This window comes from Cetorhinus maximus, chromosome 1, assembly GCF_964194155.1.
Source record: "Cetorhinus maximus chromosome 1, sCetMax3.hap1.1, whole genome shotgun sequence".
NCBI lineage: Eukaryota > Metazoa > Chordata > Chondrichthyes > Lamniformes > Cetorhinidae > Cetorhinus > Cetorhinus maximus.
Window position 1 is genome coordinate 87,812,320 of NC_135879.1, and position 25,563 is coordinate 87,837,882.

At 44.4% G+C, this 25,563-nt stretch overlaps 1 protein-coding gene across 5 annotated transcripts in view; it reads right to left on the reverse strand.

Moving 5' to 3' along the window:
* Positions 1-484: 484 nt before the first annotated feature.
* prdm5 (PR domain containing 5) overlaps positions 485-25,563 on the reverse strand; it is a 368,385-nt gene continuing 343,306 nt past the window's right edge. For all 5 annotated transcript variants that reach the window (XM_078543358.1, XM_078543346.1, XM_078543337.1 and 2 more), the window contains one exon: positions 485-1,219. In XM_078543358.1, the coding sequence (XP_078399484.1) occupies positions 1,055-1,219 (165 nt within the window). In that variant the 3' untranslated portion in view covers positions 485-1,054. The remainder of the gene's footprint in view (positions 1,220-25,563) is intronic.

Consider the following 25,563-nt stretch of genomic DNA (forward strand, 5'->3'; position numbering starts at 1 on the left):
AAAATCGCATCAGAATTTAAGCAGATTATTCCAATGAACAATCCAGGTCGAATATAAATGTTCAGGTTTTGACTGGCTATAAGGGAGCATTTGTTTAACTGAATTACAAATATAAATTATTGAGCATTTGAAAAGAAAAAGCAATAGTAAGGTGTTGGAGGCAAAAAGAACCACTTAAAATCAGCATTAACTGGCTCAGAGCACAAAAAATGTCAAATTACAGTTAAAATGTAGCAAATAGGTAAGGAATAATATTGTCTAAATACTTAAGAAGTATTTCGATGAGCACTTGAAATGCCATAGCATACAAGGCTATGGCCATTGCTGGAAAATGAGATTAGAATAGATAGGTGCTTGATGGCTGTCACGGACACGATGGGCTGAAGGGCCTGTTTCTGTGCTGCATAACTCTATGAATCTAAAATTAAACCAAAAAACATAGTAAAAAGAGAAAGAGAAGAAAAGGCAGGGACAGGAGAAGTTCCTTTTTTAATTTTATTTGAAGAATATTTAGAAATGTATATTTTGCTAGTTAGCATTGTTACAGTAATAAAGTTTGTGACATAAGTAGCAGTATGATTGGTAGGAATGCTTTTTCCGTATCAGTGTGTGAACTGAAATCTGGAAAAGAGAAGATTTCCTGCACAGGAGAGCACAATTTCCTGGTACTCCTGACAGTCAAAGGATTAACAACTACAAAAGTGTCTTTATTCAGTTAATAGTTATTAAAATGAATAGTAAAAAGAAAAATATAAATTATTGAATGTTGCACTACAACTCCGCAGTGGATTACGCAATTGTAATTTAAACAACTTATGAAAGCTGGAATTTTAAACTCTGTGTATCTCCCATTCTCAGCAGGCTGTCATTTTCAGTAAAACAAAACATATTATCTGTTGAAGAATACTTTTCATATCTTTGTAACTTAGGACATTTCTGGAAGGCAAAGCATTCTAGCGCTACTGACAGCTGCAGTCAACCATTGCGCTGAACAATAAATTGTCCGAACTCCAGGAATTTTGAAGTTCTCCGATGGAATGTGAAAATCAGAGGTTTAGCTGTCTGTCTCTCCATGCACATTTTCCATATGAACCTTGAGGTAGTCATTTCTTGTAAACTTCTTGTGACAGAGCTGGCATTCTGCCATTGGCCGATTTGGGTTGTGTGTCAGTTTGTGTCTAATCAGCATTTTTTTTAAGCTGAATGATAAGTCACAGACCTGAAATAATGAAGAAACATAAGTTGTCAGTGAAAGGAAAGACCATGCATACTCCAATCCAAGCCTCATCACTTGATACAACAAAGGCACGTTAGATAATGAATGCGTCAACAAATGATGTTGAGAAATTAAAATTGAATAGGGTGTGTGAAAAAAATGAACAGATGTTCTCTTTCCATGTACAAGTTTGGAATTCTACCCATTGTGACTGGATTGTTTCTTATCAAAATAATTCATGTTTTGTTGACAATTTAGGCATTTTTCTATCAATGTAAACATATTTGTCTTTTCTGCGAGTTTGGATTAGGAATGTGGAATCTCAACAACCTGTTTCTAATTGTTTTTAAAATCACTGGGCTGGAGACCAGTTCAGTTTTAATCTGGATTTATTGCTATTGCCATTTCCTGCATCACTATTAGGCAAAACTTTGATAAGACACTGACAAGTTGTTAGGAATCAAACCAGTGTGACATAGATCAGTACTGCATAATGGCGGAGCTCCAACAATAAATTCCCGTGCCAGAGCTGGGAAAGAGAAGCAAAGCGGATGGTTAATGCAGTTACTTTTTTTTTGACAAACATGCTTGTCGGCACACAGGCACAATGTAGCAATTCAGCCAGATCACAAAATTCAACTTATTGCTCAGTAATCCAAAATAGCCCCAGAAGATCCCATAGATTCTCCGAGCTCCTCTGTATTTCATTTAAATAAATCCAAGCATTTGTTGTTTGAGTTTGCAAATTTATTAAAATTAGGTGCACAATGGAAAATATTGGGGCTTGTATTAATTTATTTTCTGTTTGTTTCCTTCTTTCTGTAAGTTTCAGAAATGCAAAACAATCCAGATAAATTTCTCTGGACAGCCATTATTGGTGGGGTTTATTTTGCTCAGGGTATATTAATCAGCATGGAGTAATAAAGATTGATTAAAACATAGTTTAAAAATAGACTTCATAAGAAAAATTAACTAGGATTTGTTTGTCATTATTATACTTTAGTTTTTTTCAGCAAATTAGCTCCTCCTATAGTGACACCAAAAATATAGAAGCATCTTCATTAATTTTCTTGTCAAGATTGATAGACTAAAATTAATAAAAAATATATTATATATTTAAATAGACAATAGCATCCTTAAACACTGATCTTTTGCAAAGGAATTTTCTATAGTCTAGTGGTACAGATATGCATAAATTTGATCACACGGTTCAATGCAGCACTCCTTTTATTGAAATGGTCAATGTCTGTAAGAAATACATGGATCTCATGAAAACTGTCACTAAATATTTGCCACTGCAGTGATAAACTCATAGGTAATAAGCAACATTTAGGTCGAAAAGAGGTCAGCTTGACTTCACAACTATGATATTTCCTCTTGGAAGCATAAATGTCCAATTGAATTTACTACAAGTCGCAACACTGTAAGGAAATGGAAGATGAGTGCGGCTGCATACAAATCAAAATAGCAGAGGGAGTCCAGAGTTTACTGGCATAAGAAGAAGGAAAAGAGTTATCAAAGAGAAATCCCTAAAAGGCAGCAATGGAGATCACATTTATACAAATATGGTTTTGAAGTGCATGCATCAAGGAAGCAACCTTAATAGGATGGAAGTATGGTGAAGTTTTCCAAGCAGTATTTTAATAAACCCAAATCCTTTTGGAATCTTTAGTGTTATGGAAAGATGAGAAAATAATGAATAATATCTGGAAGGGTTTATTTTTAAAATAAAAAGAACTTGAAGTCAGTTTGTGCACAGTGGTTCAGACACCAAATCAGATACATGACCAGCTACACCTCATGGACTGCAGCAGTTCAAGAAGGCAACTCACCATCACCTTCTCAAGGGCAATTAGTGATGTGCAACAAATGCTGGTCTTGCCTGCAATGCTCACATCCCATGAAAGAATAAAAAAAGTGAATTTGATTTAGTGGCACTGGTTGAGCGGCAGATGGCTACAAGATCAAGACAACACAAAAAGTAGTTGAGGCCAAAACATTGTATGCTTTCCAGAAGGAGTTAGATATAGCTCTTGGGGCGAAAGGGATCAAAGGATATGGGGAGAAAGCAGCAGGCGGCTATTGAGTTGGATGATCAACCATGATCATAACAAATGGCGGAGTAGGCTCGAAGGGCCGAATGGCCTACTCCTGTTCCTATTTTCTATGTATCTAACACCCCTGCACTTTGAATAATACCATGGGATTTTTTACTTCTTGCCCAAAAGGACAGCAGCACTCCACCAGCCCCCACCCCACCCCACAATACAGGACTCTTTCAACACTCAGCTCAGGTTATCAGTTCTAGTACAGGAATGGGACTTGAGCCCACAACTTTCTAACTCAAAGGCAAGAGTGTCAATGATTCTTCCCATTTTGGACTGAAAAACAGAATGATTGTGTTAGGGTTGAAATCCATTGAATGATGAGATTTAACTAAAAAAGCAACCTCAGTGCAGTGATGAGCATGCCGGAGAAAAATGTCTTATTTAAGACCTCCCCTTAGAATTATAGAATTGTACAGCACAGATGGAGGCCGCCCTCTGGTCCTTCATGTGTGTGCTGGCTCTTTGAAGTGCCATCCCATTGGTTCCACCCTCCTGCCCTTTTCCCACAGCCCTGCAAGTTTCTTCCTTGCAAGTATGTATCCAATTGTCATTTGAAAGTTAATATTGAATCTGCTTCCTCTACTGTTTCAGGTGGTGCATTCCAAATCAAAACTGGCTGCATAAAAATGATTCTCAAGCTTCCTCTGGCCTCTTTGTCAACCATCTTAAGTCCTTATTTGTCTGGTTACAGACCCTCCTGCCAGTGGAAAAAGTTTTTCTCCATCCACTCATCAAATCTCCTCATATTTTGAACATCTGTACTAAGTATCCCCTTAACCTTCTTTGTTCTAAGGAAAACAATACCAGCTTCTCTGGTCTCTCCACATAACTAAAACCCCTCATCCATGATACCATTCTGGTAAATCCACTCAACACCCTCTTCAATGCCTTGGCATTCTTCTTAGGGAGTAGGGTATCCAGAATTGGACACTTATAGTCTAAAAACATAATGCAGACAAAACAACAGAAGAAATTCAAATCAAGAAATGCTTTGAATTAAATTCTCACTTTAAATCCTTTCCCATTGGTTGACGTGAAGGCTGACATTATTTCTCACTGATGGAGGGTTCCTGAAAGTATGATGGTGCTGCTGAGGTGCTGATGTATGAAGCGTTGCAAGGCAATGTTGTATTTGTTGGCACTCAAGGTTTTTTTCCCACGGATGAGAATAATCCAAAACACCTAATTAGGAGGGAGAGAGGAAAAAAGGAACTGCAGGCCAGTTAGCCAGATAATAGTTATCAGGAAAGTGCTGGAATTTATTTTTAAGCAAGTTTTACCAATGCGCTTAGAAAAGCATAGAATGATTAGAACAAGTCAACATGATTTGACGAAAGGGAGACCCTGTTTGACAAATTTATTAGAGTTCTTTGAGGATGTAACAAACAGGGTGGATAAAGGAGAACCAGTAGATGGTGTGCATTTGGATTTCCAAAAGTCATTTGATAAGGTGCTACACAAGAGGTTAATATACAAGATAAAGGTTCATGGGCCAGAATCTTCAGGTAAGTGAGCGGTAACAGGGTCCACTCGCCGACACGTGGTGACGTCGGGCGTGCATCTGGATGTCACCGCATGTCATTCAGATCTTCAGTTCGGCAGGCGCACACCAGAGTCGGCTGCATGTCCACCGAACTGTCAAAGGCCTATTAAGGACATTTAAATACCAATTAAACTAATTAACGGAGCTGTCCGTCCAACCTTAAGGTTGGCAGGCAGACGAAGAGCCCAGGTGGCCTTTGCGTTTATCAAGAAACCTCATCCCACCACGGGTGGGATGAGGTTTCATGAAGTGTTTATAAATTGAATGAAAGTTTTTATTACAGTTCATTGACATGTCCCAGCTCATGTGACACTGTCACATGAGGGGACGTCTTAAAAAAATGTTTTTTCTTTAATTAAAATTTTTAAAAAATCAAACTAATTTCCCTGAGGCAGCTCTGTGTCTCAGGGAGATTTCTGCGTTCTTGTGTGCGCATGCGCGAAAGAGCGCAGGCCCCAACTCAGCCTACTCCCTCCTACCGCACCGGGAGTGCTCAGCGCTTCCGGGTGCACATCACGTTGGGCGGGCCTTAATTGGCCCGCCCACGTAAAATGGTGGCATGCCTGGTCCCGTCCAACCACCCTCGAGTTGGGGTGATATATTAGAATAGATAGAGGATCAGTTAATGGAAAGGAAGCAGAAAGTAGGGATAAATGAGATGTTTTCAAGTTGGCAGCCTGTGACTAGTGGAATGCTGCAGGATCAGTGCTGGGGCCTCAGCTATTTACAGCCTATATTAATGACTTAGACAAGGAGGCTGAGAATAATGTATCTAGGTTTGCTGATGATACAAAGCTAGGTGGGAATGCAAACTGTGAGGAGGACACAAAGGCTGCAAAAGATATAACACTTAAGGTATAACAACTTAAGTGGGTGGGCAACAAGGTGCCAGATGGAATATAATATGGGGAAGTGTGTGGTTATTCACTTTGGTCATAAGAATAAAAAAAGCAGAATATTTTGTAAAAGGCACGAAAATTGTACATGTTGATGTTCAGAAAGACATGGCTGTACTCATACAAAGAACACAAAAAGTTAGCATTCAGGTACAACAAGAAATTGGGAAAATAAATTGTATAGAAGCAAACTGTGATGCTGGAAATGTAAAATTAAAACAGAAAATGCTGGAAAGACTCAGAAGATCAGGCAGCATCTGTTGAGAAAGAAACAGAATTAACATTTCAAGTCGAATATGGCTTTTCTTCAGAGCTGAAGGAAGGTAGAAATGGGAGACTTATAAAGAAGGCAAATGCACATGGGATACAGGGTAATTTGATAAGGTGGATTCAAAATTGGCTTAGTTGTAGGAGACAGAGGGTGATGACAGAAGGCTGCTTTAGTGACTGGAAGCCAGTGTCCAGTGGCGCACCCAAAGGAATCTGTGCTGGGTCCCCTATTATTCGTCATTTATATAAACGACATAGATGACTCTGTGGGGGGTAGGATTAGTAAGTTTGCAGATGACACAAAGATTGGCCGGGTGGTTAACAGTGAGATTGAGTGTCTTGGGCGACAGGAAAATATAGATGGGATGGTCAAATGGGCAGATAAGTGGCAGATGGAATTGAACCCTGAAAAGTGTGAGGTGATACACTTTGGAAGGAGTAATCTGACAAGGAAGCATTCAATGAATGGCATGACACGAAGGAGTTCTGAGGAACAAAGGGACCTTGGCGGTGTGTCCATAGATCTCTGAAGGCGGAGGGGCATGTTTGTGGGGTGGTGAAAAGGCATATGGGACACTTGCCTTTATCAATCGAGGCATAGATTACAAAAGTGGGGAGGTCATGTTGGAGTTGTACAGAACCTTGGTGAGGCCACAGCTGGAGTAGTGCGTGCAGTTCTGGTCGCCACATTTTAGGAAGGATGTGATTGCACTGGAGGGGGTGCAGAGGAGATTCACCAGGATGTTGCCTGGGATGAAACATTTAAGTTATGAAGAGAGGTTGGATAGACTTGGGTTGTTTTCATTGGAGCAGAGAAGACTGAGAGGCGACCTGATCAAGGTGTACAAGATTATGAGGGGCATGGACAGGGTGGATAGGGAGCACCTGTTCCTCTTAGTTGAAGGGTCAGTCACGAGGGGACATAAGTTCAAGGTGAGGGGCAGGAGGTTTAGGGGGGATGTGAGGAAAATCTTTTTTACCCAGAGGGTGGTGACAGTCTGGAATGCTCTGCCTGTGAGGGTGGTGGAGGCAGGCTGCCTCACATCCTTTAAAAAGTACCTGGATGAGCACTTGGCACGTCATAACATTCAAGGCTATGGGCCAAGTGCTGGTAAATGGGATTAGGTAGGTAGGTCAGGTGTTTCTCACTTGTCGGTGCAGACTCAATGGGCCAAAGGGCCTCTTCTGCACTGTGTGATTTTGTGAAATGGCATGTTGACATCTATTGCAAGAGGATTAGAGTACAAGAATAAATAATTCTTACTACAATTGCATGGGCGTTGGTAAGACCACACGTGGTATACTGTGGGGCCAGTTTTTTAAAACTGGGATGCGGAGAAATTTCTTCACTCAAAGGTTTGTGAATCTTTGGAATTCTCTACACAATTGGGTTGTAGATGAGCCATCCTTGAATATATTTAAGGCTGAGATGGACAGATTTTTGGTCTCTGAGGGAATCAAAGGATATGGGTGGCAGAGTGAAGTTGAAGCCCAAGATAAGTCATGATCATATTGAAAGGCAGTGCAAGCCCGACAGGCCACATGGACTTATGCTAGCCTATTTCTTATGTTCTTAATGGTAGAGTGTTTGCTCTTTGAAGTACCCAGGTACATCTAACTGACAATGCAAAACCAGTGGGAAAAGTCCCAAGGTAATATTGCTCAGTAAGAGTACCACAACTTGCTTAAATTGTATGTTTAATCATTTCAACATGTTTATGTATCGACATACAGTAGCACAGCATACGTACAAGCTCCAACCTAAATTTGAATCGGCTGTTATAATGTAACCTCAAAGTTTCACATCACAAATCTTTCCAACATACCTGAATTTCATAATTCATGTTCATTTACTGACAGTTACAATGGGCTGCAGGTTGGTCACGTTTGTCACTTCATGTTCTCTTTAAACTAAAATATTACACCTGTCTATCCTTGCAGGGCAAAGCAATACACAATGGGCAGAATTTTCTGCCTGTCGGGCAGGCGGGCCCGACCCAATCTCCAGCGGGTGGGGAGCCAAACACCGCCAGCGAAGCGGGCCACACCGCCATTTTACGTGGGTGGGCCAATTAAGGCCCGCCTAGCGTGATGTCCGGCGGGAAGCGCTATGCGCTTCCTGTGCGGGCAAGTGGGATTCCCTAAAACTCAGAGTGCACTCTTTTGCGCATGCACACGAAGAAGGGCATGAAAGGCTAAGTGCAGCCTCAGGGAGATCACTTCCACTTTGAAAAATATTAATAGAAAAAAAAAATTCCCTAACATGTCCCTTTCATGTGGCAATGTCACATGAGATGGGACATGTTCATAATTTATAGAAAAACTTTATTAAAATTGTTAACACCGTGCATGAAACCTCATCCCGCCGCTGGATGAGGTTTCATGTTTTCTCTATTTGCCGCTGGGGCTCCTGGCTTGCCGGCCGACCTTAAGGTTGGACGGGCAGGTCCTTTAATTGTTTAAATGATCCTGTCAATAGCCTCAATTGGCCATTGACAGGTCGGCGGGCCCACAGCTGATTTTTCTGCGCCCCCGCCTTCCTGAAAATTTAAATGGGGCAGGATGACGTCGGGGGTTCCGCCCGACGTCATTCCGCGTCGGCGAGAGGGCCCCACCCCCTGCTCGCTGACGGCAAAATTCTGCCCAATGGATAATTTTCCGACTTTGCACTATTGGCGGGGAGCGTTGGTCACCAGAAGTGCACATGGATATTCAGGTGTAGGCGGCACAACAAATTCCAACCAATTCAATTGTATGGTTGGAAAATCATGCACAGGATATTCCCAAATTTTCAATATACCTATGGGCAAGTCTCCTCCATGATGGGTGAAGTAAAAGCATTATTCCTATATTGCAAGAGAACAGACCAATTCGCAGAAGGCTGAGAAATTATATGTCATTGAGGTGGCAACTTCTACAGCTTTGCTTCGAGAGCATCAAGGCAGTAAAGGAAGGCCAAGCCAGAGTTTCCTCCAAGCTCAATCTAGTACCATGCTGTCCTAGTTATACCTTGTCCTTCATCTCTCGCTGCCATGAACTATACACACAACCAAAGAAATCTCAAATGCAAAATACTGGATCCAATTCTATTTGTAGCTATGTTTTGGAGCTGGCAATCTAACCATTTTCTTCTTGTTCTTATAAGTCGGGCAGAAAGTTTGCAAGAGCTTCCAGTGCTGCAGAACAAGTCAACACTCTGCATTATTCTCATCAATATTTGGAATACCAGTACAGTGAGACACACTGCATGGACACAGATGATGGGTTTGATGAGGTAGCATTGGGTGAGTCAAAGCACATGTATGAGGCAAAGCCAATGATAGGCTTGGAGATGAACTTGCTGTTTGGACAGGAATCACACTTTTTTTTCATGAACTCTAGATAGGCAGTAAAATTAGGCAGCCATTGCTACTCAGTGAGAAACAGAAGCAATGGTGACCACCCTAAATAGTGCGTAACATGCTGTCGGCTATAAACTGGCTGAAATTGCAAATGAACCCTTGGTTAAACTGGAAAATACAAAGGCAAAGCAAAAAGGTTGAGGGAAGTGACAGCCTTGACTGTCACCAACATTGCTTCATTAGGCGGGTGTAGGTTCCTTGCAACAGATGGCATAATTCTGTGACCCTGTCTTCAATGACACACATAAAACATCCTGTAATTGAATTGTACAACCACATAATATAGCATCCCTACATTTTGTATTGATCATGAACTATTAGTTGCTTCCTTCATGACAGCTTGCTGGTCTTGAGCATTCACTTTAAAAGTGGTGGAATTAAAGATGGGCAGGAAATTTGGAAAATCAAGGGCTGTATCCTAGTGTCTTCATTTGCAATCTTTTCAATATATAAAGAGGCTCCCATAGATTTTATATGAGAGAATAAAATATTGATAGGAAACCTATTCCAGGATACAAATCAGGAGCCAAAGAGTTTGAAGACTTGATTTTTCCAGTTCCCATTTGCCAGTGGTGGGTAAAAACAACTGAAGGAGACTTGTTCCAATATTTTTTCATTTATTCACTAGGTGTGGGCATTGCTGCCAAAACCAGCACTTATTGCCTATTACTGGTTGCTCGAGAAGCTGGTGGTGAGCCGCCTTCTTGAACTGCTGCAGCAAATCTGGTGCAGGTACACTCACTGTGCCGTTAGGAAGGGAAATCCAGGATTTTGAACCAGTGACAGTAAAGGAACAGCGACATAGCTCCAAGTCAGGATGGTGTGTGACTTTGATGGAAACTTGCAGGTGGTGCTGTTCTTATGTGTCTGCGGTCCTTGTTTCAGGTGGTTGAAGTCGCTGGTTTAGGAGATGCTGTTGAAGAAATCTAGGCAAATTGCTGCAATGCACCTTGTAGATGGTATATATTGTTGTCACTGGTGGATGAACTGAATGTCTAATGTAAAATAAAAGCAAAATACTGCAGATGCTGGAAATCTGAAATAGAAACAGAAAATGTTGGAAAAACTCAGGAGGTCAGGCAGCACTTGTGGAGAGGGAAACAGAGTTAATGTTTCAAGTCCATATGATTTCTTCAGAGCTAAAGAGAAGTAGAAATGTGATGGATTTTATACTGTTTAACAGGTGGTGGAGCAAAATAGAAGTTCAGGGATAGGCGGGAGCTCAGGAGAGATTGACAAAGATCTCATGGACATAAGACAAAGGGAGCATTAATGGTAGTGTTAAAGACTAAAGAGGATGCTGATAGTGGCATAAAGGTAAGATAGAAGAATGTGTTAATAGCAGAACAAGGATTAACTCGGTTTCTCTCTCCACAGATGCTGCCAGGCCTGCTGAGTATTTCCAGCATTTTCTGATCTTATTTGAATGTCTAACATGGTGGATATGGTGCCAATTGAGGGGGTTACTTTGCCCTGAATGGTGTTGAGCTCCTTGAGTGCTGTTGGAGCTGCACTCATTCAGGCAAGTCGAGAAGATTCCATCATATTCCCGACTTGTGCCTTGTAGATGGTGGAGACACTTTGCAGAGTCAGGAGATGAGTCACCCACTGCAGAATTCCCAGTCTCTGACTTGTTCTTGTAGTCATGTATGGTATTTATGTGGCCTGTCCAATTACATTTTTTGTCAATGTAGGCCACAGGATATTGATGGTAGGGGATTCAGTGATGGTAATGCCGTTGAATGTCAAGGGGAGATGGTTAGGTTGTCTCTTGTTGGAGATGGTCATTACCTGGCAATTATGTGGCGTGATGATATTTATCCGCCCAAGCTGATGAACTGAACCTTCTTTACACTCAATGTTCAATAGCAGTGTACAGTAATTGTATTTCTCACCGTCTTTCAAATTGTTCTCTTTTCACTTCTTCTTTAGTTTTACAACACAAAAGACACAAGTGTGAGTCAGAAACAAAGCCCTAAGACTTGGTGGAACTTCGCACCAGCCATGAAACCTTTCAATTTTAGTTCTATAATCTTCCAGGTTTGCACCAATGCTGCTCCTGAGCCAAGTTATAAGAGGCATGTGAAATGACATGGGGCAACTGCCCTCCTCAAATTGAATACATCCATCCACCTATAGTATATGGTTAGATGACTGGTTAAATTATAACGTTGCAAGGAACACACTGACTCTGCCAGACCACAGCTAGTTTCTCACCACATCACATGGATCATACCCCAAAATGGGCCGTGGTCAAAAGCTTCTGAAAACCAAAATGTTTAGGCGTGTAACTTCTCAACCTACAATTGTGGAATCTGGCAGTGCATCAAACGCCCAGTTACTGTTAAATAAAGTTGATCTTCCTGAATGTGTAAATGAAAATGAAAGGGATGCTTAGTTTTTCTGTTCTTTTTTTAACAGAAATAAATCAACCAGTGATTAAATTCCACCTCTGATAACTGTGTTTTATTCAGTTCAGCTCATAAGGAACTTAGAAAAATGTAGCAGATGTTAAGGATTACATTGCTAAATGCAATATGTAAAGCGGATGTAGTAATTCAGTTTCCTTGGATAGGAAATTGGGCTCAGCAACACCCACCATTAGGGTGCTAGGAGTGCCCTCAGAGTTTCAAAATGGCATCTATGATGCACATGAACACTTGATTGCAAAGTGCACAGGACTCCATTTTGGTGCTGATGCTAGTGCATGTGCTCTGAACATCTGCTGGAACTCTGCAGAGCAGACAAATCATGAATTCAAGAAGCATGAAATGCTGCTTTGATGCCACACTGCCATTCTACAGTTCAATGCACCAGTCGATGCGCTCTCTTAAGCTCGCACAGCTGAACACGCTCCCCACAATTCCCCCAGCCTCCCCAGCAAGACTATTTAATGGATCATCAGCTACTTACAGCTTAGTTGCTGGTGGATTTCTTCTGGCTGCTGTTACAATTCTACATATTTTTGGCAGAGAACGCAGGGCAAGGATAACATTGCCTGTGGCTGTGAAGGTAAACTGGTAGTCACGGCAATGAATTTTTATGCATCTAACTCTTTCCAGGCTGGTGCTGGGGATATGAGCAACATCTCACAGTACGCCTTCCACTATTGCATAAGGGATCTCACTGAGGCTTTCTATTCAAAGAGAGTTAAATTGATTTCATTCTCTCTTGCCAAGACACAAGCAGGCGAAGCAACCATGAGTGTTTCTCAGATTGCCGGCTTCCTCGTGGTGCAAGCTGTCATTGACTGCACATATATTTGCTTTGTGGCATTGCATGTTAATTTGGCAATATACCAGAAACAAAAGAGATTCCACTCCCTCAATGCCCTATTGTTGCATGGCCACACACGTCTCAAGCAGATCAACACCCAGTATCTCGGTAGCAGTCATGATGCATTCATTCTGAGGCAGTCCACTATGCCAGCTATATTTCTGCCACCATGGCAAACCAAAGGGTGGTTTACTCTGAGGAATGGATATCCAGTGATGACCTAGCTGAACACACTGATTTTTATCCCATTTGCACAAGTGGGGCAAGCTGAACTAAAATGCTTTCACCGCCTGCACTGCTCTGGAGGAGACCTCCAGTGCAGTGCACAGCAGAGTGGGTATCAAGATTTGCGGTGATCTGCTGCAGGCGACCAGCTATCAGGCAAGAAGATGAGGATCAGAACCACAAGCAGGAGGAGAAGGAGAAGGAGGAACAGAAGGAGGCCGATGACAATATGAAAGGAGGATGAGGAAGAGGAAAGGAAGTGGCAACCTGGATAGCAACTTTCTATCTGGTTTGCATGTGGAAAAACTAATTCGAGGGAGATATCTGTAAACTGCAACCCCAATTCACCAATCACCAACAATCCCACTTTCCTTTATCTTCTCTGTCACATTTATTTTTTGCCACGAGAAAATAAAAGTCACCAAAAATAAATGTTCCAAACCAAATTTAGAAATGTAATCATGCCATAATGAATGCAAACAGAAACTAATCATCCTTGTGAATTCCCTTAGTACCTGTTTTCCATGTACCTTTACCTATCCTAGTGTTCCTATACGGCATTACCCAGTGGTTGTAGCACGGCTGGTGGATGGGCAGATTCTTGTGGAGGCAATGAGGGTCTCGGCTGCTAGATGGAGAGCTGGCAAGATCTGTGTCGCCTCTTTTTGAGAAGACCCGCCGTATTTTTCCCCCACTCAGGCACTAAATAGACCAGCAACAGACCTTTCCCCAGGATCAAGGACCCCAGGGTTGGAGGTCCCAGCCACTGAAAGCTGCTGGCCAATCAGAGCCGCACCACTGGTGAGGTGGCGGCTGCTGCCAGTTCTAAACCCACTCAAGGCCTCAGATTGAGGGGGGGCCCAAGCCCTGGTGAGTGATGGCAGGAAGGGAGTTGTGGGAAAGGGGTTGAGGCTGGGGGCTGGGGAACTGCAGCAAGATGAGTGGGTGGTTCACAGCAGGACCTACATCCTGATGCTGGCACCTTGATCAGACAGAGTGAGGGACCCCCTTCCCCTTCCACCTCCCCTCACCAGCACGGGGGCCCATAAGCAAACTCGCCAGGGTTCATCGCATGACAAATCCCCTGGCCGCCTCTGGGTTAATACCAGCTGCAGTGGGATGAGGCCCTTAAGTCGGCATCAATTGCCTCAATTAGCGACTGAGTGGGAAGGCCGTCCACAGGCCTTCCTGTTATGGACTTCATTGGGGCGGAGGTAGGAAGGCAGTGGGGTCCCCACCCGCCCATCTGCCCGCACCACCAAACTCACCACAAGGGAGGGTGCAAGATTCTACCCAGATGCCGAAAGATCATCAAATGTTAACTCTGCTTCTCTCTCCACAGATGCTGCATGACCTGAACATTCCCAGCATTTTCTATTTTGATTTCAAATTTCCAGAATCCACAGTATTTTACTTTTGTCTAACTAAGCTGACTTGTCTTATTGAAGAGAGAACGAAAATACGACCTAGCAATTTTCAAAGGCAGAAGTGCAAAAATTACTTGGGTGAGGATGGTAATATCACAATTTCCTCAGCTCGTAAGCTTGTTGCAAAATTTATATAATTTTGTTTAATATACAGTTTTTTTGCATAAAAGGTTCATAACAAAGACTTAGCATACAAATTATTAAAGATGTTTAAGGAGGTAGTCTGCAATTTTGCAGCACTCCCATAATGTGTACACCTTGTTTAATTGAAATGTGTATTAGAAGTAATTCTGACATTGGTAATCATGGTAATTGCTGCATTATGAAAGAATGGAGATACATAACTCAGGTACACATCAGATAAAGAAAAGTTGGTAGAATATAATTTTTGTTTATACAAGTTTCACTTTTATATGTCAATGTGATCATAATGAGAAGCTCCACCTTAAACCACAAATTCATAAATAATTTAAGAGAATCTCAATTGAATAGGACCAAAGTTACAGCATTACAATTGGGAACAAACTGAAGTTACACATGAATCTTTATTGATTGTTAATGTTGTAACAGTACGTCTCACTGATAGAATTTATTTTGGCTATGCTACTGAGAATGCGCAGATAGCTATGCAGTTGTTTTACATTTTACATGTTAAAAAATCAAGGGAATAACTAACTCAACAATGTGAAGTCACCTATTATATTTAAGATGAAACATTAAATAATTTTGTCAAGCTGAGTTAGTTACTTTCTTGATTCAATCTGCAAATAAGAGGAAGAGGCCATTCAGCCCATCATGTTTGCACCAGCCAAAAAGAGAAAAAATAAGCTAGCTGTTCATTTTAATGCCACTTTCCAGCACCTGGTCCATAGCCTTCCAGGTTACAGCACTTCAGATGCAGATCCAGGTACCTTTTAAATGAGTTGAGCATTTCAGCCTCAACCACCAACTTAGGCTGTGAATTCCAGATGCCCACCACCCTCTGGGTCAAAACGTTTTTCCTCATGTCCTCTCCACTCTTTCTCACAATCCCCATAAATCTATGCCCCCTGGTTATTGACCACTCAGCTAGAGGAAGCAAGTCTTTCCTGTTTACCCTATCTAGACCCCTCATAATTCTGCACACCTCAATTAGGTCACCCCTTAGCCTCCTCTGTTCCAAATAAAACAACCCTAGCCTATCCAATATCTCCTCATAGCTGCAAGTTTCAAGCCCTGGCAACATTCTTGTAATGCACTCTCTCCAGAGCAATTATGTCCTTCCTATAATGTGGTGACCAGAACTGTACACAAAATTCCAGCTGTAGCCTAACCAGCGTTTTATACAGTTCCCTACAATACATCCCTGCTTTTGTATTCAATATCTTGCCCAATAAAGGAAAGCATTCCATACGCTTTCTTGACCACCTTGTCCACCTGTCCTGCCACCTTCACGGACCTGTGGACATGCACTCCAAGCTCTCTCACTTCCTCAACTGCTCTCAATATCATCCCATTTATTGAGTATTCCCTTGCTTTGTTTGCCCTCCCCAACTGCATTATCTCAGGCTTTTCGGATTGAATTCCATTTGCCACTTCTCCGCCCACTCAACCAAACCATTGATATCATTCTGGAGTCGACAGCTATCCTCTTCACTATCAACTACATGGCCAATTTTTGTGTCATCTGCAAATTTCCCAATCATGCCTCCCACATTTAAGTCAAAATCATTAATATATACAACAAACAGCAAGGGACCCAACACTGGGCCCTGGGGAACACCGCTGGAAACTGTTTTCCATTCGTAAAAACATCCATCGACCATTACCCTTTGTTTCCTGTCACTGAGCCAATTTTGGATCCAACCTGTAATCTTCCCCTTTATCCCCTGAGATCTCACTTTCCTGACCAGTCTGCCATGTGGGACCTTGTCAAATGCCTTACTGAAATTCATGTAGACAACTAGAGGCAGGGCAGCTCAGTCCCATGTTATGTACCGCCTGCAACATGTGGGAAGTCCTAGGCACTCCTTGCACTCTGACCAACCACATGTGCAGGAAGTGCCACCAGCTTCAGCTACTTGAGCTCTGAGTTTCAGAGCTTGAGTGGCAGCTGGAGGCAGCGAGGTGCATCTGCGAGGCTGAGAGTTTCGTGGATAGCATGTTTTTAGACGTGGTCACCCCATAGCTAACGGAAGTGAAGGCAGAGAGGGAATGGGTGACTATCAGTCAAAAGAAAAGTGTCAGGCAGGCAGTCAGAAAATCCCCAGGGTGCATCTCACTCGAGAACTGTTTTTCTGTGTTGGAAAACGGTGAGAGTGATCATTCCTCTGGGGACCGCAGCCACACTGATGGCATTGTGAGTGGCTCAGCTGCACAGGGCGGGGAGGAAAAAAAGGGGAAGAGCAACAGTGGCAGGACACTCGATAGTAAGGAGAGCAGACAGGCGTTTCTCCGGCCGTAGACGTGACTCCAGGATGGTATGTTGCCTCCCTGGTGCCAGGGTCAAGGATGTCACTGAACGGCTACAGGGCATTCTAAAGGGGGAGGGCAAACTGACAGAGATCGTGGTACATATTGATACCAACGACATAGGTAGAAAGAGGGATGAGGTCCTGCAAGTAGAATTTAGGGAGCTAGGAAACAGATTAAAAAAACAGGACCTCAAAGATAGTAATCTCTGGATTACTTCCGGTGCCACGCGCTAGTGAGTATAGAAATAGGAGGTTAGTCCAGGTGAATGCGTGGCTGGAGAGATGGTGCAGATAGGAGGGCTTTAGATTTCTGGGGCACTGGGACCGTTTCTGTGGGCAGTGGGACAAGGACAAGGTGGACGGGTTGCACCTGAGCCAGAATGTGACCAACATCCTTGCGGGGAGGTTTGCTAGTGCTGTTGGAGAGGTGTTAAACTAACTTGGCAGGGGGATGGGATCCTGAGAGGGGCACTGGCAATAATTTTCAATACCTCTCTGGCCACAGGAGAGGTGCCAGAGGACTGGAGGACAGCCAATGTGGGACTGTTATTCAAGAAGGGAGAAAAAGATAAACCAGGGAACTGCAGGCCTATCAGTCTAACCTCAGTGGTGGGGAAGGTATTGGAAGCAATTCTGAGGGACAGAATTAATCTACACTTGGAGAGGCAAGGATTAATCAAGGACAGTCAGCATGGTTTTGGTAAGGGAAGATCATGTCTGACCAATTTGATTGAATTTTTCGAAAAGGTGGCCAGGTGTGTAGATGTGTGCATTTGACGTTGTCGACTTGAACTTCAGCAAGGCTTTTGATAATGTCCTGCATGGGAGACTGATAACGAAGGTAAGAGCCCATGAGATCCAAGGCAATTTGGCAAATTAGATCCAGAATTGGCTGAGTGGCAGGAAGCAGAGGGTGATGGTCGAGGGGTGTTTTTGTGACTGGATGCCTGTGTCCAGTGGGGTTCCACAGGGATCAGTGTTGGGTCCTTTGCTGTTTGTGATATATATAAACGATTTAGACTTGAATGTAGGAGGGTTGATCAGTAAGTTTGTGGATGACACGAAAATTGGTGGGTTGGTAAATAGTGTGGAGGATAGCCTTAGATTACAGGAGGATATAGACGGGCTGGTCAGATGGGATGATCACTGGCAAATGGAATTTAATCCGGATAAATGTGAGGTGATGCACTTGGACAGGACAAACAAGGCATGGGAATACACGATGAACGGTAGGATCCTGGGAAGTACCGAGGATCAGATGGACTTTGGTGTGCATGTCCACCGGTCCCTTAGGGTAGCGGGACAGGTAGATAAGGTGGTTAAGAAGGCATATGGGATACTTGCCTTTATTAGCCGATGTATAGAATATAAGAGCAGGGAGGTTATGCTGGAACTATATAAAATGCTGGTTAGGCCACAGCTAGAGTATTGCATGCAGTTCTGGAATCCGCATTATAGGAAGGATATGGTTGCACTAGAGAGAGTGCAGAGGAGATTTACCAGGATGTTGCCTGGGCTGGAGAGTTTTAGATATGAGGAGAGATTGGATAGACTGGGGTTATTTTCCCTGGAGCAGAGGAGATTGAGGGAGGACATGATTGAGGTTTTTAAAATTTTAGAGGCATAGATAGGGTAGACAGGAAGGAACTTTTCCCCTTGGTGGAGGGATCAATAACCAGGGGGCATCGATTTAAGGTAAGGGGCAGGAGGTACAGAGGGGATGTGAGGAAGGATTTTTTCACCTAGAGGGTGGTGGGGATCTGGAACTCACTGCCTGAAAGGGTGGTAGAGTCAGAAACCCTCATAACACTTAAGAAGTATTTGGATGTACACTTGCGAGGCCATGGCGTACAAGGCTATGGGCCTGGTGCTGGAAAATGGGATTAGAATAGTTAGGTACTTGTTTGACCAGCGCAGACTCGATGGGCCGAAGGGCCTTTTTCAGTGCTGTAGGCCTCTATGACTCTATGACTAACATCCACTGCACTACCCTCATTAATCCTCCTTGTTACTTCCCAAAAAATTCTATACAGTTATTAAGACACGATCTTCCCCTAATACCATGCTAACTATCCCTGATCAATTCTTGCCTTTCTAAGTGACAGTTTATTCTGTCTCTCAGAATTGTTTCCAATAAGTGACACACCACCGAAGTCAGGCTGACCGGCCTATAATTTTTTCGTCTATCCCTTACACCCTTTTTAAATAATGGTACAATGCTCGTGGGCCTCCAATTCTCTGGGACCTCACCTGTATCTAGTGAGGGTTGGAAAATGATTCTCAGAGCATCCGTTATTCCTTCCCTGGCTTCCTTCAACAGCCTCGGATTCAATCCATCTGGCCCTGGTGATTTTACCACCTCCCAGGATGCCAGTCCCTCCAATAACTTCCTCTCTCACTATGCTTAGAGTGTGAGAGGAGGACCCTGGGACAGGCAGTCAGCAGCAGCTAGAGGAGAGTGCAAGAGGAGGATCCTGAGCAGGCAGTCAGCAGCACCTAGTGGAGAGTGCAAGAGGAGGACTCTGGGACAGGCAGTCAGCAACACCTAGAGGAGAGTGCGAGAGGAGGACCCTGGGGCAGGCAGTCAGCAGCAAGTAGAGGAGAGTGCAAGAGGAAGACCCTGGGACAGGCAGTGGGCAGCACCTAGCACCTAACAGCACAGGAGAAACATAAGTTCATTGGCTGGTGAGAAACTCGTTACAAAGTGCCATCGAGTAGCTAAGAATTAGAAAAACACATTCTTTTTAAGAGAATGGGCTCCTTACATTTAAGTAAGAAACACAAGCAATAGGGAATAACGTTAAGTCGAGGTCAGGTAAAATAAAGTTGCATAAGTAAACCAAAGTAAAATAAAGTTAATGCAAGGGAAGTAAATTGATGCCATGGCAGGACAGTTCGGTTGTGTGGGAGTGTATGTCTTGTAATATGTGGGAAGTTGTGGACACTATCAGTCTCCTAGACGACCACATGTGCAGGAAGTTGCAGAACTTTGAGCTGGGTTTTGGAGTTCGAGCGGTGGCTGGAGTCACGGTGGTGCATCCGCGAGGCTGAGATCTACATGGATAGCACATTCAGATAGGTGGTCACACCGCAGCTTCGGAGCCTGAAGGCAGAAAGGGAATGGGTGACTGCCAGGCAGTCCAAGGAAATTAGGCAGGTAGTGCAGGAGTCCCCTGGGGTCCCGCTCACCAATTGGTTTTCCGTTTTGGATACTGGTGAAGGCGTTGGTCCCGCAGGGGAGTGCAGTCAGAAGCAAGTTTGTGGCACCACACGCAGCTCTCTGTAAAGGAAGGGAGAAAGAAAGAAGAGGGGAAGAGCAGTAGTAATAGAGGATTCATTCATTCGGGGAACAGACAGGCGTTTCTGTGTCTGTAGATGTGACGCCAGGGTGGTATGTTGCCTTCCTGGTGCCAGGGTCAAGGATGTTATGGAACGGCTGCTGGACATTCTTTTGGGGGAGGGTGATCAGCCAGAGGTCGTGGTCCACGTTGGTACCAATAACTTAGGTAGGAAAAGGGATGAGGTCCTGAAAGCAGACATTAGGGAGCGAGGGGTAAGAATGAAAAGCAGGATCTCTAAAGCCGTAATCTCAGGATTACTCTCAGTCCCACATTCAAGCGAGTATAGGAGAATCGAGCGAATAAACACGTGGCTGGAAAGTGGTGCAGGAGGGAGGGCATTAGATTTGAGGCATTGGGATCAGTTCTGCGGAAGGTGGGACCTGTACAAGCCAGATGGTCTACACCTGAACAGGACTGGGGCGAATATCCTCGCAGGGGGATTTGCTAGTGCTGTTGGGGGGGTGGGGGAGTTTAATCTAGATTGGCAGGGGGATGGGAACTTGAGGCAAATTCAGAGCAGGGAACGGGAGATGGAGAATTAATGAGTGATTCTGAAAGACAGAAGCAGCACAGGTTAAGAAGTGTACAGCACAGGAATTTGGCAGTGTTAAAAGGAATGTATGTAAATGCAAGGAGCATAGTAAATAAAGCCGATGAGCTGAGGGCACAGATAGACACATGGCAGCATGACATTATCGCTATAACAGAAACTTGGCTAAAGGAGGGGCAAAAATGGCCACTCAGCATCTCTGGATATAGAGTGTTCAGGCAGGATAGGGAGGGGGATAAAAAATGTGAGCGTGTAGCATTATTGGTGAAAGAATCAATTAAAACTGTGAGGTAGGATGATATATTAAATGAAGCATCAAATGAGGCCATATGGGTTGAGGTCAGAAATAAAAAAGGGGCAGCCACACTGCTAGGAGCGTACTAAAGACCTCCAAATAGTGGAAGGGAGTTAGAAGTGCAAAATTGTGGACAGATTTCTAAGTGCAAAAAATAATAGGGCAGTAATCGTTGGGGACTTCAACTACCCTAATATCAATTGAGATACAAACAGTGTGAAGGGCACAGAGGGCACAAAATTCTTGAAGTGCATTCAAGAGAACTTGTATAGGCAGCACGTAACAAGCCTAATGAGAGGGGGCGCAATTCTAGATTTAGGGCAGAATTTTCCCAGAATTGCACTAAGTGTGCTAGCGGGCGGATAAAATGGAGTCCTACCGGCCGAGGAAAAGGCGGGTTTTCATGCCGTATCGTCCCGAGACTGCCTCACTATTTATTCACTTCTGCGAAACACACCGTTTCCATGGCGGGCGGGGTCTCATTTGCCCCCCCCCCGCCAACACCCCGCTGTTGCATCACGCCGGCCGCCATCTTTAAAAGGCAGCCACCAGCAGCTGCCCAGGAGACATGGCCAACAAAGGAAAAAAAACTGCAGCCCCCCACTACAACGGCGGGTCCCTTGAGCAACTGCTGGATACCGTGGAGGTCCCCTGGGATGTGCTCTACCCCTGCTCTGGCTGGAGAATGAGCAGCAAAATCACCAACCCGGCTTGGGAGGCAGTGGCAGCGGTGGTCAGTGCATACGCCCTGCAGAGGAGGACAGTCACCCAGTGCCACAAAAGGATCAATGATCTCCTTTGTTCCGCCAGGGTAAATCACTCTTCTCATCACTCCCAACTCGCACACTCACAAACCCATCACGCATCCACAGGACCCTCGCTCACTGCCAGTGCAAGGGACATCACCATTCACTCTCTCACACACACAGTTATTGTCCTCATCCCATCCATGGGACCACTCACCATCCACACAGGCCAGGCATATTTAACATCTGGCCCGGCAGGCGGCCTGATACACATGCACCCTATCTCTATCCATGCAGGACAAACTGGCTCACAACAGGAGGGAAAGGTTGCTGACAGGTGGAAGGATGCCGGAGATCAAAGTTCTGACAGAATTTGAAAACAGAGCTATCCAGCTGCCGATGATGACCAGGACCTGTGCAGACGGTGAGATCGGCACTGCTCTGTCAAGTGAGGATCCAGCAGTGCAACATCCATCAGACAACCATGCCGTGAGTGATGTGTCCTCTTTCACAGGCCATTGCCATGCACTAATTATCTCCCCTTACTTTTCCAGACACATCTGCCAAACAGCTGACACAGTCCATGACCCAGAGCCTCCAATCCAGTCCCAAAGAAAACTCTGAAGAGGAATCTGAAGGTACCCTCCCTGAAGTCCCATCACAGCGCTCACCCACACCCTCCACCAGCACAGAGATACACACCTCGGCGGCGTGTAGCTTTAGAGTAACTTCGGGATCACAATCTGGCGAGCACATCACACTTTCTGATCCACAGCAGACAAAGGTAGGGACTTCCCAGGTCCCTGGCACTTGGAGGGCTGCTGGAGGCCAGAGCGTTGCTGAGTCCGAGTCAGATGACGAGTTTCTGGACTTGGTCATGTCACAGTTGCTGGAGCTGCAAAGTCAAGCTCGGGAACATCAGGAAGGGATGTCTGCTACACTCCTCAGATTGCAAGGCACAATGGAGGAGTCCATCCGTCTTCAGGCTGAGGTGATAGTGCCGGCATTATAACACACCAAGGTCAACACTGGCAGGATGGCGGCCGCCATGGAGGCCTTGGTCCAGGACGTCACTCCTGCACTGCTGCGCAGGCTTAACTCCATCGCTGATGTCATAGCTGGCCTCCAACAGTGTGTACGCGAGAGGAATGCTGGACAGCTCGACCTCACTCCAGCTACCCCTTCCACTCACAGAGTCAGACAGGGGCTCTCGGGCACCCATAGGGAGGAGGATCAGCAGGTGTACACTGCAGGGCCATCCACCCAGGTGACCCTGGGAGTGACCGGCCCATCTGACTCCCCTCTTCCTGTGACCTCCGCAGATCCAGCTTCACAGGCCGAGGAGGGTGCCACAGCCACACAGCAGGACCCTGAAAGAAGGCCGGAGGCCCAAAGACATCACAGACAGGGCGTAACAGTCAGCAGGCTGCCTCCACCTCCGCTGTGGATGTCCGGGGAGCACCGAGACGTAGTGGCAGGGTTAGGAAAGTTAGGTAAAAGTAGTTGCACAGCTTGGCCATGGGTGTTGATCACTTGTACATACTGTTCACTATTGTCAATAAACTCCTAAGATGTCTCCCTGCCTGTGGCTCCTTGTTCTGATGAAAACTGCTCTTGACACTCAGATATGAACCTTTTTGCACAAGTTGATAGGCAGGTGTCTCAGTCCAGGGTCTCTTCACTGTGCAGCCTTCAGACCACAGTGATGGTCCAGACTCTCACTCCCTGCAAACGTTACTGATGCCTGCACCTCGGCAATGCTGGTCATTGCTGCCAGAATGTAGTGGGCAGGTGCCACAGAGTTCTCTCATACTCTCTCTGTGCTCTCAGCACCTTTAAGGTGGGGCTGGCCCCCATCATAGAAACATAGAAAAGTTACAGCACAGAAGGAGGCCATTTGGCCCATCTTGTCCATGCCAGCCCGAGGACACCCAGGTGCCATTTCTAATCCCACCTTCCTGCACCCGGCCCATAGCCCTGCAGCTTACAGCACTTTAGGTGCAGATCCAGGTACTTTTTAAAATAGTTTAGATTTTCTGCCTCCACCACCAACTTGGGCAGCGAGTTCCAGACACCCACTACCTTCTGCATAAAAAAGTTCTTCCTCATGTCCCCCCTACACCTTCTGCCACTTATCTTGAATCTATGTCCCCTGGTTCTAGAATTCTCCACCAAGGGAAACAATTTTATCCTATCCACTCTATCTATTCCCCTCATAATTTTGTACACCTCAATCAAGTCACCTCTCAGCCTTCTTTGTTCTAAGGAAAATAACCCTAACCTATCCAATCTCTCCTCATAGCTACACTTTTCTAACCCTGGCAACATTCTTGTAAACCTCCTCTACACTCTCTCCAGAGCTATTATGTCCTTCCTGTAATTTGGTGACCAGAACTGCACACAATACTCCAGTTGTGGCCTTACCAGTGTTTTATACAATTCCAACATTATGTCCTTACTTTTATATACTATACCTCTGCCAATGAAGGAGAGCATTCCATATGCCTTCTTTACAACCTTGTCTACTTGAACTGCTGCCTTCAGGGACCTGTGTACTTGTACGCCAAGATCTCTCACTTCATCTACCCCTCTTAGTATATTCCCATTTATTGTGTAATCCCTGTAATTGTTTGACCTCCCTAAATGTATGACCTTACACTTCTCTATGTTAAAATCCATCTGCCACTTTACTGCCCACTCCACCAACCCATCTATATCGTTTTGGAGATTTTGGCTATCCTCTACACTATCCACCACTCAGCCAATCTTTGTGTCATCTGCAAATTTCCCAATCCTGCCCCCAACGTTCACGTCCAAATCGTTAATATATAACACAAACAGCAAGGGTCCCAACACCGAACCCTGTGGAACACCACTTGAGACAACTTTCCATTCGCAAGGGCATCCATCGACCATTACCCTTTGTTTCCTGTTACAAAGCCAACCTTTTATCCAGTTTGCCACATTACCCTGAATCCCATGAGCTTTTACTTTCCTGACCAATCTGCCATATGCCTTGTCAAATGCCTTGCTAAAATCCATGTACACAACATCCACTGCACTACCTTCATCAACCCTTCTTGTCACTTCCTCAAAGAATTCAATCAAATTTGTGAGGCAAGACCTTCTTTTAACAAATCCATGCTGACCATTCTTGACTAGTCCATGCCTTTCTACATGACAGTTAATCCTATCTCAGGATTGATTCTACTAATTTACTCACCACCGATGTTAGACTAACTGGCCTATAATTGTTTGGCATTTCCTTTGATCCCTTTTTAAACAATGGAACTACGTTTGCATTTCTCCAGTCCTCTGGTACCTCCCCTGTATCTAGTGAAGATTGGAAAATAATCCTCAGAGCATCTGCTATCCCCTCCCTGACTTCCTTCAGCAGCCTCGGAAACAATCCATCTGGCCCTGGTGACTTCTCAACTTTCAAGGATTTCAACCCTTCAAGTACTTCCTCTCTCTTTATGACTATCCCGTCCAATATCTCACAGTGTTCCTCCTGGGCTACTATATCTACATCCTCCCTTTCCTTTGTAAACACGGAGACAAAATATTCATTCAAAACCCTTCCCACAGCCTCTGCATCTACACACAAGTTTCCATCTTCATCTTCATCATCCACTTTTTCCTTAACTAACCTTTTAGCATGAATGTATTGGTAAAGCATCTTTGGGTTATCTTTAACTTTACTTGCTAATCTTTTTTCATGTCCTCTCTTTGATTTCCTTATTTCCTTTTTTACTTTGTCCCTGCACTTCCTATAGTCGTCTAGGCTATCTGCAGTGCTTAGTTCTTTGTGCCTAT